General features: G+C 28.8%; 1 protein-coding gene across 1 annotated transcript in view; it reads left to right on the top strand.

Annotated features, from left to right (window-relative positions):
• LOC108915452 (importin subunit beta-1) overlaps positions 1-7935 on the top strand; it is a 44898-nt gene extending 36963 nt beyond the window's left edge. Inside the window, exon 6 of the mRNA XM_018721485.2 lies at positions 7428-7935. Within this exon, the coding sequence (XP_018577001.1) occupies position 7428 (1 nt within the window). The 3' untranslated portion in view covers positions 7429-7935. The remainder of the gene's footprint in view (positions 1-7427) is intronic.
• The last annotated feature ends 13221 nt before the right edge of the window (positions 7936-21156 follow it).

Below are 21156 nucleotides of genomic sequence, written 5' to 3'. Positions count from 1 at the left end.
TGTAAACCGATAAACCGAAAATTAAAATAAGTATAATAAAATAAAGCTGCAACATGTTTAACGTTGGGCATTTATTTTTTCACTGCCTAGTGCCCTGTTATCAGTTCACATCAGGTGGATTGAATAAACTCCGTTAAATTACAATTCAACGGACTTTATTCACACTGAAAATCACAAACTAAACGGTGCTTTAAAAAAACACTTTTTTAAAAACATGAAATTATTGTTTAAAATGTTTCAATTCATAATAAAAAATAAAGAAAAATACTAATTCTTTATTTTTTATTATGTATATTTTATAAAACAGCAAAAATAATTATTTTTCCACATCCACTTTCCAAAATACCATAGCAGCACTCAAATTTTTTTTTAATATCTGGCGTTTGGTCTGCATTAACAAAAAATATATACAGAGTGTGCCATTTAACACTCCCGCTGCCAATATCTCCGAAATGAAGAAATTTATTTTAGTTCCAGAAACTGGGGTTGTTAAGTCCCTCAAATAGCTTAAATTGTAGTTAGAACGTTTTTGATGGTTAGTATTTGATGTGAATAAAGTCGTCATGAAGACTTGAAAGAGTTATCTCTGGTTCTTTTTCGAGAGAGCTCTTCAAAATTATTTTCACTGCATAGGCATGGAAAAGAACACTGAATGAATTTAGATCGGATATTTGGATATACGGTTTGAAATTAACTTGAACACATTTTTCAAATCTGGTTTTAGTTGGTAAAATATTTTCGGTAGTACCTACTTGTCTCTGGAATTATTTTGTGATAATCTGTTTCGAGATTTTGTATATTTTCTGTCTGATAAGAATCTCTTAATATATCCTCAATTAAATTCCTATTTCGTCTTTTTAAAATCACTGATCGAACTTTGGCTACCCGTGTCAACTTTCTGTTTTCCTGACACTCAAATATATCAGGAATAACCCCTGGTTTTAGTTTTATTACACTACCTTACATTGTTTTATAATACACATAATTTTTCATATCTTCCTCTAGCTAAAATTTTAATTATATACTATATAATTTGCAAAACCAAAGAAATAGCTAACTCACATTGAAATGATCTTCACAGTAATGCTTTGACCCCTTACTGCAAACAAATTTCTTCCTCCACATAGCTTTCTGCCACAAATTCTTTCTATTTTCATTTTTCGGTAATGAAATAAATATTTTATTCGGAGTCGATACTGAGGTATTTTTGCAGCCTGGAATTATACAATTTTTGTACAAACCTCAGTTTTGACCCATTTGGACATAAAAACAATGATTAACAAAACTGCCAAGCAAACAACACTCTGTGTGTATTAACACAGAATGAGACGGGGAGCAAGCGCGAGCGGTTAGAGCTGTGCCAGTCGCCTGTACCGGTATTGCAGTATTATGACGTCAGGCAATGGTTCCTCAACATTTTTCCGGGCACTGTTTTCATTAATTTATTTCACACATTTCTCGTTGAAACAAAAAATTGATTTTTGACATACTAACTAATTAAAGGGTAAACTTTTAGAATATGCAAAAAAAATTGTACTGAATGGGCCTATTGTTCTTTCCCTTAATGTCTCCTATTTCTTTCTAATATTGTTTTTTCTCTTTATAACATTCTCCTTTCCCTCTATAAAATAGTTATTTCTCTTTGTAATTTGACAAGTTGCTCATGCCACCCCCTTTCCTATCACGGAACAGAAAAATATAAAGAGTCATCTATTTCTCTTTGTTTTTTCTTCGATCTCCTCTACGATTTTCATGCTATGTTGCACTGATTTACTCTCATATTTGATGAGTTCCCAAGGGGTACAAAAGTTAAATTTAGATACATCTGAAACAAAGAATTTATGTAAAATAGGAAATGTGATATGGGAACTCCAACGTATTGTGCTTTTTGGCGGATACTGTTATTTAGGTGTGCCTCAACTATATCAAATTTCTTGTCTAACAGCACGAACTAGGGGTTGATCATTTCGATTACAGATGCGAAAGCTACCCAATTTTCTTAATTTTTTAAATAATCTTGAAATTATCTCTGGTTGATGCCTATTGGATTAAGTTTCTGCATACCTTCTTGCTGCAACTTGTACGTTCAAATTTTGTTGAAAATAAATCGAAATTGTTGGATAGGTTTAAATAAATAGCTTCTGTAAAGTAGTTTATTCCTCTATCAGTGGTTTCTTGACTTGTAACCTGAAGTCTACTCATTCCAATACTTTTTTAATATTCATATGTTACATAAAACCGCAGAAATTTTTTTTAATGGAATCAATTTTTGATGTTCTTTTTACTTTTAAATGTGGAACAGTAGGAGTAATTACATAACAAATTTTTTTTACTTGAAATAATTACACAAATTTTTGTCTGGTAAATTTAATGGGTCCAATGAATCTCTTAACTTTCTTTGAATATTTCTAATCCTAAATGCTTTTCGTTGATCTAATTCTTCAACAATCATTATATTCACAGGTAGCATTTTGTTGTTTTTTTTTTATTTCAAACCGAATAAAAATTTATAACTTTTAAATAAAAATTATTATTTAAACCAACTTCTATGGTTTAATAAATAATTTTTATAAACTTATGTATATTTATTTGATGATAGGAGGTATGGATTTAAAAACCATATGTTAGACAGAAAAAAAAATATCGCTTAGTTGGCTAAACTGCTTGTTTCTTATTTCTTTACCATGGTGGTATATCACATTTCCCCAAATTTGCCAAACTTACCAAAGGATTATATCGATGTGTTTCAAGAAAACCAATTTACATTTCGAACCGAACCGAACGAGATTGGTTTTGTAAGAATCTGGATATCTATAAAACGACATTGAGATTTCAGGAGTCCACAGAATTACATATTATTAAAAAGAGATTTAAAAAAATCTAAATATTAGTAACAAGCAAACTTCAAATTATTGACAATAAATCTTGCCTCTAGGAGACCCATAGACCTTATAAACTACTGAACTGTCATTTTGCCAATATACACGATAATCGCACTAACATGTGCGAGAGAGAATGAGCTAGTGCAGGCTAATTTTTCATTCACAGAACTTCGACTGTAGCTTCCTGCGGTTAATTCAATCAATCATTATTTCTTATTATTTTTTTTTATTTATTTTTTTATTTATTTATTTTTATAATTTCTTATCCCATTTTTCTGTTGGATTGTATTCGCGTTTGAAGTTAAGATAAGTTAACTACATTTATGTGTGACAGCTACAATTTCCAAAAGTAAGGTTAAGTTAAAAAGTTTAAAAAATTATTGATTAGGTTCCTGTTATGTTTTTTATTAAATTCAGATGAATGGCAGAAGGTATAGACGACGAATTTATGATCTTGCATTCATGACTTACAAAGACTAAAAATTATATAGAGACTTGAAGACACATTTTCAACTCCATTAAAAATCTGTAGGTATCTGTTAATTTTATAAGTAAAGCTACACTTATGATATCAACAATTAAGTACTGTACGTTTAAAAAAAATCCAAATACAAAATTACTAAAATACATATTTTTATTGATTGATATATTTTCTGAAATTATTAGATTTAGGGTGTCGAAATTCTAGGATTGTTAATGATGATGATTTTTCATCATCTCCACCACTGGACAGATTTGTGTATCAATTCAACATATTTTTGCCCATAATTAGTTAAATTATTACCATTTATTTTGGCAGGACAATCCGGTACATCCTTTGTATCAGTAATCCGCTTTAGTTTAAACAGTGCTATTTATTTCAGTATTAGTTCTTAAACAAAAGTCGATTTGAGGATTTATCTGTTTCTCAAATATGTAAGTTTAGGCACCGAAATTATCACTAATGTACAGTTTACAGTTCTTAACCGTGAATGGTTTTAAATCTGCCAGTACAATTCTATCTGTAGGCACTGCTATTCACAAGATTGTATTTCTTTAAAGTAAGCACTGACTTTTGAAAAAAGTAAGTTTGTTTAATCTAAAGAAACTTTTGAATAGGCTCCTTCAGTAAATTTTAATTTATAACTTGTTTTTATATTTTTTGTAAGTACTTAATCCCCTAAATATATGGTGGAAAAATCAGGTCGGTGGCGGTAATATTAACTGTAAATAATATTTAAATTGTAAAAGATTTAAAACAAGCCATTTGTAACACATCTGAAACGTCACACCACTCGACTGGCTATCTCAATGTTTTATTAACTATCTATTAACTCAAGTTATTTATTTGAAGTTTACCTAGTTTTATTTTTTCTATTTATTTGTATTTTTTCAAAAAGAAAATAAATAATTAAAAATATCCTTGCGGAAATAGAAATCAAATATACTTTTAGTAAACTATTATTTCAAATAAAAAATCTCACTGAGTAAAGCATAACAAGAAAAAAATACAAATCATGCACTACAATTGAAGACTCAGGTGCAAGGAGATAAGACAATTTTTTTAAATGAGATTTCTGCAAGTATAGGTTTAAAAAAGTTCTCTTTTTGTTAGGTGTAATGGAATCTGTGGAGAAAATAGAAACCATACAATAATATAAAATCACTTTTCCCATGTTATAAACTAGTGCAAGAACGAGATAAGTTACATGGCACTTATTCCCTCCTTGCACCATATATGTGTTTGTTTTTGTTCAGACCATTATCTTAAATACCATCATTATTATAAATAATAACTATGTATAAGTACATATCTACAAATTTTTTATATTGGAAAATGTTTTGAATGCTACTTATTCACTTCTTCCACTTGGGGCAAATTTAAAAATAAAAAATAACTAACAACACATTCACATATCCCATCACTTCAATTTTTTGTGCATGTTATATTTAGTTATCCAAATTATCCAACAAAAACATGATACAACTTACATCTATCAAAGAATTCCTTAGATGCAATGAAAAATCATGTTAAAATAATAACAAGAAAGCACACAAAATTATTAAAAAATAAAAAGTTCTGATTTTCTGTTGAGCTCATATGTCGTAAATGTAAATCCTCGAGACTTGTGTTATTATTTATTTTGTATTAGTATTAAATATAATAATAAAGCAAGTTGACAAGATCTAATTAACTACTATTTAACATTTTTTTGTAAAACAAATTTTTAGTTATGGGACTACTCGAATGAAAATTATCGATTATATCGATTATGAAAATCTGTCGAGATATCTCGAGTGATCATATAGATTCATTTGATTATTCGGAGACGAATGACAGTGGCCACAGTGTTACTAACATCAGTCGCTACAAAACCTCGAGATAAGACGGCCGAGAGGATGGATGAGACAATCAAATATCACCGACATACAATAAAAAAGATATGCAGGAATTTTATGAGTGGCATTGCGCGGTTTTGAAGAGCGGTTTAGAAGGGAGCTTTATTTAGTGAGGATAGAAATTCATATAAATGAAAATAATACAAAAATTATGTTTTCTATATAATAGTTTTTTTTCAAAAAAATCCCAAACAATGGACTTCTTTAGGCGGCGACTACTCATTTTAAACACATGCTGCTGAACCACTCAACGGGCAACGAAGAAATGCCGCAATCCACGACAGTCATTCATTTACCTAGCGTCAACATGTTTCACATATGATTTGGGATAAGTCGGAAATTTTCGAAGTGAACTTTCGATTATATAGGGTGTCCCGGAAATGGTGGGCAATCTCTCGAATATAGATAGATAATGAGAAAATAATGTCACAAGTTCATATAAAATTTTTTCCTCCAGGCTCACCCTGTAGAGTTATTAGCTCTTGAAGTTGAGAATTAAAAATGGTTTTTTTGCTGTAACTTTTGTATTTTTAAATAAATATTGAAAATTTTTTGGCTGGATCTATAATTTTTGAAGCTGCTTTGGATGATAATATGAAATCCACGATAATAATTATGCGGGCCCGGGGGCAAAGCACCCCCTACCAAAATTTCTTGAAAAAAATTTTTTGTTTCACTATACCCCAAATTTTCCATAATTTTTTAAAAATTTGTGGTATTTTACGTAAAAAAGGTATACTTGTTGAATATCCATAAAATAGATATTTTTTGAGATAAACCCGTTTAAAGAGGAAGGTACCATTTAATTTGAGACATTTTATTTAATTGAAACACAAATTTAATCGTGGTTGGCTTTGACATGTCAGAGTATGTCAAAGGCAATTAAATTGTCAAACTTGTCAAATACGTAGTTTTAAATCTAAGCCTCATCTCATAACTCATAATTTGTTATAAAATATGCAGTATTCCAATGAAGAATATGCTGATATGCATTTAATGTAGTACGGGCGGGCTCTTTGTAATGCTTCGGCTGCAAGAAGAATTTATCAGCATTCTTATCCTAATAGAAGGATTCCGGATCGCAAAACTTTCAAACGTATTGATCAAAGATTAAGAGAAACTGGTAAAATACGATTACTATTATTAAACAAAATGGATATTAAATCAATTTTAATGTCTTTAGGTCAGTTTGCTCCTGTTATTACAAACAGGGGTGCCCCGCGAACAGCACGTAGAGTTAAAGTAGAGGAAAATATACTGGACTCATAATTTTAGTGATACAACAGCGGTACCGTTCTGACACATATCATATCAATATTAGTTTTTTTAAGTAACAAATCGGTAAAAACAATGCAAAACTAGCACGACGCCACACAATTATTTACATATTCCAATAACATAACCTCATTACTGATCTGAGGGTGGAAATCTGTTGGGTTGGTACTTCCGAACTTCACAAAGAAATTGACGAAAATTAGAACATGCTCTAATTCGTCAAGAACTTGATGAATAAATTCATGAAGTTATTTGACAGCAGATTTGGTGAATTACACTTGTCCAATTTCTTGATGAAGCGAATTCATGAATTAATTGATCAATAAATTGTCAATGTAAAACAGCTATAATTTTCATCAATTTCTTCGTGAAGTTGGGAAGTACCAACCCAACAGATTTCCACCCTCAGATCAATAATGAGGTTATGTTATTGGAATATGTAAATAATTGTGTGGTGTCGTACTAGTTTTGCATTGTTTTTACTGATTTGTTACTTACAAAAACTAAAATTTATATAATATGTGTCAAAACGGTACTGCTGTTGTATCAATACAATTATGAGTGGAAAGGTGACATTTTTGAAATTTATTTGCTTTGATTCATTGGTAGAACTGATTCATACGTCAAAAAACTTGACAAAGTCTGTAGCAGTGTAAAACCACACTGTTTACCAATAAATTCATGAATTAATTCATGAAGAACTTCATCAATTTATTGATGAATAAATTGTCAATGTAAAACAGCTTTAATGCATGTTTTTCAAAAATTATCTGAAATTTTATTTATTAGATTTTACAAATAAATTTACAAGTTCTAATAACTTTTTGTTATCATTTAAAATAGAACAGTCCGTTTACAGTTACTTAATTTAATAATTCTTTTTTTTTTCAGATTATATTTGACCAGTTGTGGTATAGAAGAAGTCTCACAAAGTTTGTGGTCAACGGCATCTGTTTCCACATGTATGCATGTAACCAAAATTTATAATCTATAAATATCACATTGGATTCTTTTTGACCAGTTTGATTTGGCGAACTGCCAACCAACAAACAAACAATAAGTCATGTTCCATTGCTATTACATTATTTTTTTCTCTTTTTGTGTGGTAGGCATGTTTGCCCCTATCGCTGGTCAATTACTTGACATGGTAGTGTCCACCAGTACTTTTCGATTTTTGGGGTGCCGAATGTGTGTGGATATGAACTTTGCAAACTGTGAGTGCTACCTATAGCTATTGAACGCTTGTGAATAGTGATGTGACTTCTCTTTTACACCATCAAGTTCCATCTGAAGACTGCAAAGTTAAGTGATTAAATCCTCTTCGTCACTTTTTGTGACTTTTAAATTGATCTTTCTTTCACAATGTAACTTGTTTATAATAAAGAATTATTATCTTTCACATATCGACTAAATAATAAGTAAAATCATTACATTATCTTTTAAAGTGCAACAAATTTATACTAATATGAAACATTTGACAATGATTTGACCATAACTAAAGTATATACAATACAAAATAAGTAAAATATACCAAAGAAAAAATACAAACAAAAATTATACAGAAACGTATTTTCTTCAACAATATTTTAAACCTTTTATTTTGAATGGAACATGGTATAAAAAATATATATTTAACTAATTAAAATAAAGAAATTTAACACAACCAGAAATCAATCCAATCTTGTTTGGGAGTTTTTATGATTTTTAATAGATTAAAAAATGTAAGGCTTATGAACTGCAAAATACATTGTTACCATACAAAACTATTTCTAATTTAAAATTATATGTTGGATTGTCCAGATACACATAACTGTGTAGCAATTATTTGAAAAAAATTGGCTGGTGACTAGTTCTTCCAAATGCAAAATTGTAGGAAATAACTTGATTAAGAAAAATTTACCAATTATTCTTTCCGGTGTTGCTAGATTTCTGCAGTAGCTGCTAAAACAATATTTTTTAAATGGCAACACCGTATTTTTTTTAACATAATTTGACAAATCTTCAAATTCTAAATAGAAAATGTCACATTTCTTTATTGGAGTAGCCGTTTTCGAACAGTCAGTAAAAACAATGAAAATAATCTGCAGTTGGCAGGAACTAAAAGAAATTAACATAGCAATAGTAGGCCTTGAATATTAAACAAAAATTGTGTTGTTTGAAAGGAGCCATCAATATTGTATTGTCATTGTGTTATTTGAAAGCTGTTGTATTTGAATGTGTATAAAAATAACGTTTTAATTCAGTTGCTAAGATGAATCAGTTATTTAATCCAAGAAAGTTGAATTAATTTTTTTTCATGTTGGTGGCTTAAATATACACAATACCAATATAATAATGATAGCTCCTTTCAAACAACACCAAACAACACAATTTTTGTTTAATATCCAAGGCCTATTATTGTTGTGTTAGTTTCTTTTAGTTCCTGCCGACTGCAGATTATTTTCGTTGTTTTTGCCGATTTTGCGAACATTTTCTATTTAGAATTTGAAGGTTTGTCAAATTACGTTAAAAAAATACAGTGTTGCCATTTAAAAAATTTTAGTAGCTACTGCAGAAATCTGGCAACACCAGAAAGAATAATTTATAAATTTTTCTTAATCAAGTTATTTCCTACAACTTTGCATTTGGAAGTACTAGTCTATTACTTCAAAAAAAAAAGTTAGCAGTCAGGTTTTCAAAAAAATAGCACTGTATATATACACATCGAGTGTCCCAAAAATAGTTGAGGCACATAAGGGTGGAAAGAGGGGGTGAGATACGAAAAGTCCTTTGGGGTTTTCTTACGCATCCTTTATAAGTATTATAGGAGTTAAATAAGGTACTCAATCAGGAGCACGCTTTAAAGAAATGCCAAATGGTAGGAGAAGCATGGTACGGTCAGTAAAGAGGCGATCGGGGTATCACTGCAGTGGGCTCGCCCCACCACCGCAGAAAGCACCAAGGTCGATGAAACACGAAATAGGTTCAATTATTTATTGTTTTATTTTATTTAAAAAAAAATTATAAAAAATCACCGCTTTTAATCAGAAGTCACGGCTTGTGAATTCTTTTTTTATTTGTGAAAAAAAATATATCTAAAACTCGCAGAATTCATTTCATTGTTTATTTATTAAAAATCCCCATTGTTAACCCAAAGTCCAAGCTTCTGATTTTTTTTTGTTAGTGAAAAAAAATCACGGAATTTATTTCATTTTTTATTTATTAAAAATCCCCTTTTTGAATACAAAGTCCGAGCTTTTAAATTTTTTTATTTGTAAAAAAACAATTTTGCATATTTTTACCCAATGTTTTTTTTCATTGAGTATTTTCCCTTTTTACTCGAGGAATTCATATAAAAAAAAAATAATAATTCTGTCAAAAAATCTTTTTTTTTGCTGATAAAATAAAACAAATAAATGAAGTTATTCTGTGTTTCGGCAGCCTTTAAGCTCTTGATACGGCGAGCCCGCTATCAACTATTTTTGGGACACCCTATATTTAGAATATCCCTTATACTTTTTAGATACACACGATACTAAGTAGGTATTATATAACCATTTCAGAACTTCTATTTTTTTGCAATTTAATTATTTATGAAATACTGACTACAATAAACAGTAATTAGTATTGTTTTCACACAAGAGTAATTAGTAAAATTACTAATTCAAAATTTAAAAATGTTTTACGTGTGCTACAATTCAACCCAATACATCAACATATCGGCCAAATTATATTGGTGTTTGTAATATAAAAATAAAACTGGTTAAAATGCATGCATATAAACAAAACTACGAAAAATTTAAAAAAAGAAAAAATATATTCATATAAAACACTTGTTACATTTAAAAACCATAACAGTCTGATTTTTATTTGTGAATATGTGGTAAATATAGTAATACTTATTAATCATAAATTTTCATTTAGCGTACCTATAATAAATTTTATTTTCAAATTCATTATGTCTAAAAAATATTTACAGATGGATTGAAAAATTATGTTTTGGTAAATACACAGAATAATTACTCCACTGTGATTAATGGCTGCTTCTTCCTTGTACACCCAAAATAAATACAGGAATATGTCGGTAATAAAGTATTAATATCCAATCATTCTTTTTTATTAAATGTAAAAATATGTTGTTAATGTATTAGTAGAAATTGAAAAAAAAAATAGAAGCAAAAACTGCTGACTCTACAAGCGATCTTCCAAACTGATCAAGTGCCAAAAGTAAAAATGACTGTAACTGACAAGCACTGTATTAGAGTAAATAAAATGATAGGGTTTCATTCTCATTTTGATGGAAGTTAAATTCTAGAATTAGAGCAGCCATATTTTTTTTGGAATTTTTTAGCAAACTCTATGGGATTGATATTCTGGGTTTTCCTTTTTAGAGACATAGGACAGTTCCATTTAAAATAAATAGTTGCAGTTTTTTGTTAGCAATTTCCCTAGATAGCAACATTGTAATATAAGAGAAAAGAGAAAAAAAGACACTGGCTACAATAATACCCTGGACTTTTAATGAGCAACATATCTGATACTATTATGATAAAGTTTTTATAAATTTTTTAAGTGTAATATACACATACACCCAAAAATATAATGACATTTTAAGCCCAATGTAGTAAATTATCCGGTGTACTATTACAAATTCACTGTTTTTGGGGAACGTCATAATAAAAATTGCACTTTATCAATAATAATTCGATCTCTATGTTATGGAGTTGCTGTCTTAGGAAACTCAAATTTCGATATTATTAAATATATGTAGTCATTGTCAATTCATATTTTTAAAAATTTACATCATTTAACAGTAATTTATATGGGTTTTATTGTGTTTTTAATAGCATAGCAGGGATGACATTGCAAAAGTTGTTTAAAACTGCTTATCGTATGTTTACAACCTTTATTTTTAATCTGTTTGATGTTTGGAATGTCTGATAATTCAGTAAGTAGGCATGTCAAATGTTTTACATATTAATAAATGCATTTAAAATGTTTTTTTAAATGTTTAAATTTCAGGATATTATGTGGTTTATAGAATAATAAACCTCTGTTAGCATGTTCACATTAATATAAGCAAAACATAATTACTTTACTGTAATTTATTGTTATTTTAACATTTTGTAAATTTGTTATTATAAAAAAGCTTCAAAGTATTTGAATAGTTATGGTTAGGAAGTAAAAATTCAGGGAAATTAAAGTTAAAAGAACAAAGCATCTTCAGAATTGGAAGTGAGATTTTCTTATAAAGTAAAATCTCATTAATCCGGCACGATTAAAAACCTAAGAGTGCCGGGTTACTGGAAAATTCGAATAATGGAATATGTATAATGTAAACAGTATTAAATTAAAAATTGTTACTTTTAATTGTTTATTAACAAAGAGTTTGGTACATATATACATACGTATTACATTTGTGTGTGCATATAATGTAGATATATTGTAATGTTTTTATTTTTCTGTAGAATAATCTTTCAACTAAACTATAACTTTATAAACTGTATTCTTCAAGGATAGTAGACGCGGAAAAAAATAATGCCGAATTACTAGATGTGCCGAATTATAGAGATTTTACTATATTTGTAATTATTCACAATACTATTTTCTCTTTGTAGAATTAGTATTATATTAATATTAATGTGAACATTTTCAAAAATCATTGACTTTCAGTTGTTAGGTCAAATATTGTTCATACGACAAATGTCTTTGTAGAATTTCAAAATATTGCAGTTTAAATTATGACAGTGGCTATGAATATAAACAAAATATTTCAATATCAAATTACGACATTTATAGCCTAACGCAAAATGGGGAATTTAATGCCAATTTAAACTACAGTTAATATGTTTTCACAGTAAACAAACTTGCTGCCAGTCATTATATCTGTTTAAAAGGAACGAATTAAAATTGCTTATCCTATTTTTTCTGTTCCCTTCAGGAAATTAAAAAAAAATGTATAAAACTAGGAAATATGAATTGTTTAATCTTCACAAAAATAATTGAACATTAAGTTACAATATATTTATGGGATGTTCCACGTCAAACGTAACAAAGCTGTGCCCAAAATCTCGTTGGTAGATGTGAACGAATGAGGGCTTAAAGATTCGTTAGGAATGCCCCTTTCGAAAGGCAAGTGGCTCTTTCGAAAAATTTTAAGTAGCGACCCAATATGGCGGCTAGAAGTCAGCATAAAAATCATATATTAAAAAAGATTATTTGTATATTAAGATCAATTTAATCGGATATAGCATTAAAATGTATGTATTTGACGTACTTCTAAAGTAACTATAGTTTTTTGCGTATTTTGAATTGGCGGATTCAATATGAGCCTATAAAGCCCAAAAGCCACTAAAATTCATAAAAAATCAGTAGTAGATCAAAGGTCTCGCAGCAATTAAATTTAACCCAAAATGCCTTGTTTGAAGTTTTCGTGGATTATGAATAATAATCTAGGGTCAATTTATCGAATCTCAAAACGGTGGATCCAACATGGCGCCCATAACAAGCATGAATTGCTAAAGTTTTCTGAAAGTACTTATGATTGAACGACTGAATTTACGTAAACAAGGCTTACTAAAGGGTTTTCGTTATTTCTGTTTGATATTACAGTCGAATTATCTGCAAAAGCCGCTAAAATTTATAGAATTGGTTTGAATAATTTTTCAATGCTTGCGATCATATCGATCATCCGCATTACTTTTTTTTTAATTTTTTTTGTTTTTTTACGTTTTTATTTTTTTTAATAAAGTAGTGCGGGTTTTGAAATGAAGACAATCCCAATCCTGTATAATGCAGAGAGCTTTTTAATGCAGGATGATGGATATGATCGCAAGCATTGAAAAATTATTCATATAAATTCTCTGTAAATTTTTGCGACTTTTGCAGATAATTTGACTGTAATATCAAACAGAAATCACGAAAACCCTTTAGAAAACCTTGTTTATGTCAATTCAGTCGTTCAAACATAAGCACTTCTTGCAAATTTTAGCAATTAATGCCTGTTCGACAATCTGACTTTGGAAATTAAAACTAAAGGTTTAAAGAACCCCCCAGTGAGCCTAGTTAAATTAAAATTAATGATTCTGGGATCGTTAGCATTCACTAATAATATCTGCGATTTTTTTACCCCTATGGGCGTCATGTTGGATCCACCATTTTCAGATTCGATAAATTGACTAGAATATTATACATAATCCACAATAACCACAAACAAGGCTTTTTGGGGTAAATTTAATTGCTGCGTGATCTTTAGTACTGATTTTTTGTGAATTTTAGTGGCTTTTGGGTGTTAAAGGGGCCATATTGAATCTGCCAATTCGAAATACGCAAAAAACTGTAGTTACTTTAAAAGTATGCCAAATACATATATTTTAATGCTATATCCGATTAAATTGATCTTATTATAAGATTTTCACAAATGTTCTTTTCTAATATATGATTTTTCTGCTGACTTTTAAGCGCCATATTTGGTTACTACTTTAAATTTTTCGAAAGAGCCACTCGCATTTCGAAAGGAGCATTTCTAACGAATCTTTTAAGACCTTATTCATTCACATCTGCCAACGAGAATTTTGGGCACAGCTTTATTCCCTTTGGCGTGAAAAGTCCCTTATATGAAATATGCCTATGTTTATTCTTTTATATTTTAATAGAACATTTTGTTAAAACTACAATGGCAATGCAATATATGTCCTTGAAATAAATTATTATTAGTCACTAAATAATAAATTTTTATCCAACACTACTATTACAGTACATTATATGCCTGTTTTATTAGAATAGACTTGTCAATCCTTACATTACTGTAAATTATATAAAACATTTTATATAAATATAAAAATGCACAGGGAGTTCTATTTACACAATAGGCCAATTTTCATAATTTTCTGTAATTGCTCGTTTTCATATTTTGAAGAGTAATGAAAAAATAGGAATGGTGGTTCTAAAAATATATATTTTAGATTATCATACAAAATAAGTTTATTAGATTAACAGTCCTTTCAGTGGAAAATAATGTTGAGATGTGCCTTACATAAGTAATAATTGAAACTGTCCAAACATGTATTCAAAATTTTTTGAAGATAAAACAATCCAAAAAAAGTAATTGCATTGATATTTCTTGCTAGCCTATACCTAATGCCTACAGAGACACTTGTTATGAATTTAAAATATTGATGGAGATAAAAATATTCTTACAAACCACAAAAATAATGCCAGCTAAGATACCTTATTCCAATTTGTTTTTATGATAATCAGTTTTGATAATAATTTTCTCCCTAAAATATTCAATAACATGTCCAGAGAAAAATGTGTGTGTGGAATATTGAAATTTCATAAAGTAGTTTATATTTAACGTGAGCAACTCTGTATTAATATAGAAATAATACAAATAATCTGCTCTATGTATGGAGAGAAACAAATAAATCTGTGATTTGGGAAGATTTCTATGGTTGCCAAAAATACTTCATTAGTTTTTTTTTTTTAATTGATAATTTAGAAAACTTCCCAATATTAGAATTTATAATTATGCAATTACATAATTCCTTGTATGTGTGATATTTATCATGAATACAGAGGTGGATTTTTCCACATTTATGCATATATACTGGGTGACCCAAGCCAAAAGATCATCCATATAGCACGTTTCACATTACTATTAGTGACATCGTATTGAACATGAGTAGAATAATAGATAATTCACATAAAACTTCTCAGGTAACCTGATAACATAAAGGATTTTTGTATTGTGTAAAGTCAGTGGATAGATCTCCTCATTCAGTTAGCCTTTCAGAGTTAACACACATTTAAAAACAACATGGATGTTAATAACATCAGTGCTACAGACCAAAATTTTAAATGTAACTTTTTAAATAAAAATTATTTCATTGTTTTAACGTAACAGGCAAAACAGCTGCAGCACTTTTTGATTTAAATATGTATTTTTATTATATAGGGTATGTTAAAAAAACATGCTGTAAATTCAGTGGTTGAGATTGTATCAGAAAATAAGTTGAATTATTGCTATGGACCGTGGGCATATTGTTTGTTGTATTGGATTTCAGGACATCAAAAATTATTTTTTAAAATTTGATTTTAGCCATATTAAAAAAAAACATTGCATTAAAATTTGGTTAGCAACAACCAAGTTTTTAAGGATAGTAAATACCTATATCGGTAGGTATTGTTAGTTTTCGATAATCTTTTAAATGTCACTAGCCATGAACCATGAGACATTTTAGAGCATAATTTCTTTGAGATTAGGTTTTCTCATTGTTCATATTAGAATATAAAATTTTATTTGACTCAAAAAGGTACTCTTGAAATTTCTGAAAATGCATTATGTTATGTACAGGGTATTTCCATACAAATAATCTAAAAATGGAACAAGTTGATTTCTCAGGCCATTCTATGAAGAAAACAAAAAACATTTATAAAATGACCCATTCCTGAATTATGGATCATTAAAAATCTTAATTTTCATACATGGTGAAGAAACAATTCTGAATTTCAGAAGTATATTTCATATTACGAGCTGCTTCTTTTGCACCTGTATTTTCAGTATGAGTATAAACTTATTATTTGATGATGTTAAAACTCATCATCTATTTCATTTTCAGCCTTTGAACAGTTTCATCTCATCCAACAACTTTTACAGATAGAAATTGATTGATTTAGAAGTTGCAAAAAAAGCATTTAAGAACTACCAAGAATGTTAACATTGGTTTCACACGCTTTAGTTTGTGTACTCGGAAATTGTATAATCTACACAATTACATGAAGGTATGACCTTAAAACATAAAGCTACTGGGTGTACACATGCGCATCTAATATTTGTTTGATAGATAACAGCAACTTTTTGTACTGTTGGGTCTGTCAGATCGCAAGATATTTAAAACTTTAGAAAATGAACTAGATTACTGTTGCAAACAATAAAAGTTGACTTAAAATGTTTAGGAAAAATGTTAAATCAGTACAAAATATCTATTTGTCTTGACTGGTGTTAATTATTGGGAAATCTTCGAAGACTTAAAAATATTTTTTTAGGACATGGTAGTTCTGACTTAAGTGTTAAACCAATTACAAAAAACTTTCATATGTAGAAGGTTTGCAATATGTAAAGAAAACAAAATTGAACTATAATTTATAGTTGTTAATTGTTTATTTTTTCAAATTACTACTCAAATTGCAAACTTTGTTGCATTTAAAATTTATAAAATTTAATTTGATAAATTGCTTTATTCAAATGTTGAAATTTTTCTTATAAAAATGAATTTCAGCTTTCTATAAAACTTTTAAGTTATGTTTTATTATTTTAAGTAGTAGTAATTTATTATGAGATTTGAATGTCTTTATCTAGCAACATCTCAAAAGGAAATGTGTTATAGAAATTTATTTACAGAGTATAATTTATTTAAAATTTGATGTTAATGTCGATAAATCACTTTCCCTGTACGTGTACAGAGTGTGAAAATAAATCAATTCTTTTGACACCAGTAGATGGATTGAAAATATAAAAAATTTGACATTGAAATAAATTTTTATTAAAGAAATTAACCGAAAATGTTGCTTTGAACCACAGTAATTAAAAAAAATATAGAGGATCCAATTTAAATTTCAAAAATTAAACTACAGAAGAATTATTTGCTTAATTAGTCGATTCATTACCATTCATGCTCCATATGACGTTGCCAACACTAATGCAAAATGAGCAGTAAGGGTTACACTATGGTTTAGGTCAACCGGTATGTACCGCTGTTTCATGATGTGTTAAAGGCTGTATGAATTAGTATGTAAGATGAGTGATTAAAAAAGTAAGTCTGTTTGTCACTTTTTGACTTATTTTTTTATATTTAGCTGTAAGTGTCTAGGCCTAAATTATTTTATTATCCTTAAAACATTCCCAGTTTCTAGAACTGAAGTCAAACAAGGATTTCATATTTTAAATAGATAATTATTTCATTCACATAAATTTTAAGTTTGCAGAAGAATATATAATACACTGTTCCATCGTAATGAACTGAATAAATGTTTGTTCAATGCACTTTAGGAATACAAATGGTTGGGCTACAGATCTAACTTTAAAATTAAAATCATACTGACGGGAAAAATTAAAAAGCTTTTAAACTGATTCTCATTTATTTTCATGATATTGTAAAAAATGGACTAATATGAGAACTACATATATATGTTCCATTATCATCATTAGGAGAAATATATGATAATTGACCAGATGAATAATAAACATCAATAATCTCAACAGGACTTTCCTAATTCTTCAAGTTTGTGATTTATGTCTGATCTGTGTGTCTGATGAAGAAAGAAATTAAAAGCATATTGTATATTTTACTTCTGTCAATACAAAAACATTTTTTTTTAACTGCCATGACACTATTTTAATCATGTTAGTACAGTTTTTTCCATTTATCATTAGGTACTAAAGTAATATTTCACTTAACAAAAAATGTTGTTTTTTTCGAATTTCAAATTACATAAAATATAGACTAAATTATTTCTGAATTATAAATTTGTATTGAATACTTATTTGAAATGTATGAAATTTGCTGTAGAAGGCACTGTTACTGTATCCATCCCAGTACCATGTCTACACTGCTTTTACACTTATTTGTATTACAGAGATTTTGATAAATTATTGAAGACAGTACATGTTACTTTTGTTATAAAAACAAACATTTTATTAAATCCAACTTCCAGAATAAAAAAATACATGAATTGGTAGAAAAAACGTCTTTATTTCCTTTCAAATACAGTAGCGCAAAGTACAAGTGCAGAGAAGTGCATTTATAGCAGTTTCTTCTATACATTTCTTGCAATTTTTTGCTTATGCATACATAATTTTAAGTTATATCATTTCTGCTCTAAATTAATCCCTGGACCATTCTGCTGGAATAATAATAGTTAACATTTTTTAATTTGAGGAAATAATTGAATCGTTTATAAGAGGAAAGTATTAACATTTCATTAATATTTAAATGGATATATGTAATATCAAAGTGATAAAAAATTTTACTTTGTACCTTTCTCAAATACACGATTCAATTAATATATCAATAATTAAAAACAAAGGCTAGAATATTCAGGCGAAATAATATGATTCACCATAAATTTAAACAGAAAAATTATTGCTATTGGTTTAAATCCAATAATTTTAATACTGACAGTTATTTTTTGCTAAAGATAAAAAAGTAGAAAACTCAAAATTTTGGGATCTTAAGAATTAAAAAAATATGCATTTTTGGTGATGTGAGATGTAAAAGGTTTTTTATTTAGTTACCTTTCTTGTGGATAGTTGTGACCGGTGAATATTTAAACGGTCATATTTCACACTGTCGGACATACTGACATCGTTTTTTAGAGGATAATTTTTAAACACAAATTACTTTCATGACAATTTTTTTTTAATGTTACAGTATTATGAAGTTTTAAAAATAGAAAGTTTGCTCAAATTAAAATTTAAATATGTAGATTTTTTAATAAAAACAGCACGGCTTTTTCATTTCATTTTCATGTGGAAGTATTGTGTTGAATCTGTAGATGCATCAAATCAACATTAAACCAGAATAAATTTATTTATTTATTTAAAATAAAACAATACCAGGCTTTTTTGTATAAAATACTGTTTTTGAATTACGTATAATAGATTAATCTTAAATTGTCTGCCTGTCATTTATTCCTTTTTTTTTTAATATACAGACTAACTTATATTTGCCACTTGGTAAATGTTTTTTTTTAATTTTTGAGATACCTATAGCAAATTCTTTATTATTTTAAGAAAAATAATGAATTAAATGAAAAAATTCAAATATTAACTGAAAACGTCACATTAATTTGTACTATAATTAGCATTTTATAACAGAGCAAACCATTCTGCCCAAATACTAAGAATACAAAATGAAAACTTTTCTTTTTTTAATTTTGGTTGAAAAATGTATAATTCTAGATAGGGAAAAGTTAGTTTCATAAAGGCATGCACAAATTGTAACTGAAATATTTAATCATTAAGTACCTACTTTTTATTAGGAAAGATAAAAATTTGTATTCACTGAGTCAAGGTAAGTCTGTCATTCGGAAATTTTGTGAGTATGTATAAATTGTAAATGATTATTGAATAAGGGAATCATTTTAGATGAGGGATAATTATTTTGTGATTGAATGATATGTTTTGATTGTGCCATGTTAGACTGACTGTTAAATAGTATAACCACCCCTAAATACTACTGATGTTTGACAACAGTTATTCTTGAGTATGAACTGAAGACTGCATTTTATGTATTTAATACATGCATAATCCAAGTGCCGTGTGAAAGATATATTGAAATATTTATTGTTAAACATCGGTATTAACAATACTTTTATTTTTTCCACTGTTACCATGTCTAGGGTGCCTATTGACCATTTGTCAAGAATGTATTTAGTTTTTTAATTTTTTGCATGCTTATTTAGTTTTATGCTGTTAATACTTCTTACCAAAATTTGTAGTCGTTGATTTACATCAATTTTTTTCTTTAAATAAAATGGTAAAATATAAAAATGTTTTTTTCTATAGTTATGATTTGAAAACTTACCTGCATTAACTACACAAAGCAAAAAATTATATGAATTCACATTCACAAAATCATTGGACGTCACTGGTTATGCCTTCATTTTATAGTTTACAAGAAAAAATAAATTTTATCATACCTGTACATTTGTTGGGGCCAATTAGAAATTTAAAAATTATGATTCAATGTAGCCTCTAGTTGGCAGCACTGTTAGGTGCCTCCATCTGGAGACAGACAAATGTAAAGTAAAGGCGCTCGTGTTGAGCAGTACATATTAGGTCTGTTCCAACATGAGTTAGGAATTTGTTCCAAACCGTTCGAAATGTGCATCTAACTAATTCTTGCAATATATTCAGTGAAGACACATTTAGAACTTAGCTGGCTAAACATTTCGAACGGTTCGGAACCAATCCCTGACGCTTGTTGGAACAGACCTATTAAATCTTCAAAGTTCTATTATTTCAATCACTATACTCGGCGGCCGAAATTATAAAGAGTTACTAATACATATTATAAAAACACTATTGCCATAATGCGTATAAAATATAAAATGATTTCTATACGGTTCAATATTATTTATCTTTGTGCCGCTCGCCATGCACATCGGTAGAATCTATAATCGTGTATAGACTGTGTAACGTGAAATTTATTGATACTTTATTATTCAGTCATTTTAATGTTCCTCGTGTTAAATTGGTTGCCGTTCTTGGTTTGAGTTGACGTACTATCATTTCCAAGAAGAACTCTAGTGGAGTATGATTAAGATCAAGCCTCTACCGCCGTGTGTCGCGAGTGTCCGCGGGACGGCTTGGGTCACATGGCTCTTGCTTTTTCGCGGAAGGCAGAGAGGTTAGGCGTACGATTTGATGACTGGTGGGGAACGCGTTGTGAAAATCGGTGATTTTCTGGATCATCTCATTGTAGGATTAAGATTTTCAACTCGCGTAATATTTAGTTGGAGTGGTTATGTGGAATACAAGAAGTATTTTTGTTTGAAACATCCAACAAATACCTGTGGATATCAGGATAAAGTCTCCCCCTTCACTTCGTTAAAATTAAAACAGTGCCGGGTGATAGTG

This window comes from Anoplophora glabripennis, unplaced genomic scaffold (assembly GCF_000390285.2).
Source record: "Anoplophora glabripennis isolate ALB-LARVAE unplaced genomic scaffold, Agla_2.0 scaffold1359, whole genome shotgun sequence".
In the NCBI taxonomy this organism is placed as follows: domain Eukaryota; kingdom Metazoa; phylum Arthropoda; class Insecta; order Coleoptera; family Cerambycidae; genus Anoplophora; species Anoplophora glabripennis.
Note: the sequence above shows the minus strand (reverse complement) of the source record. Positions and strands in the feature narration are given on the sequence as shown.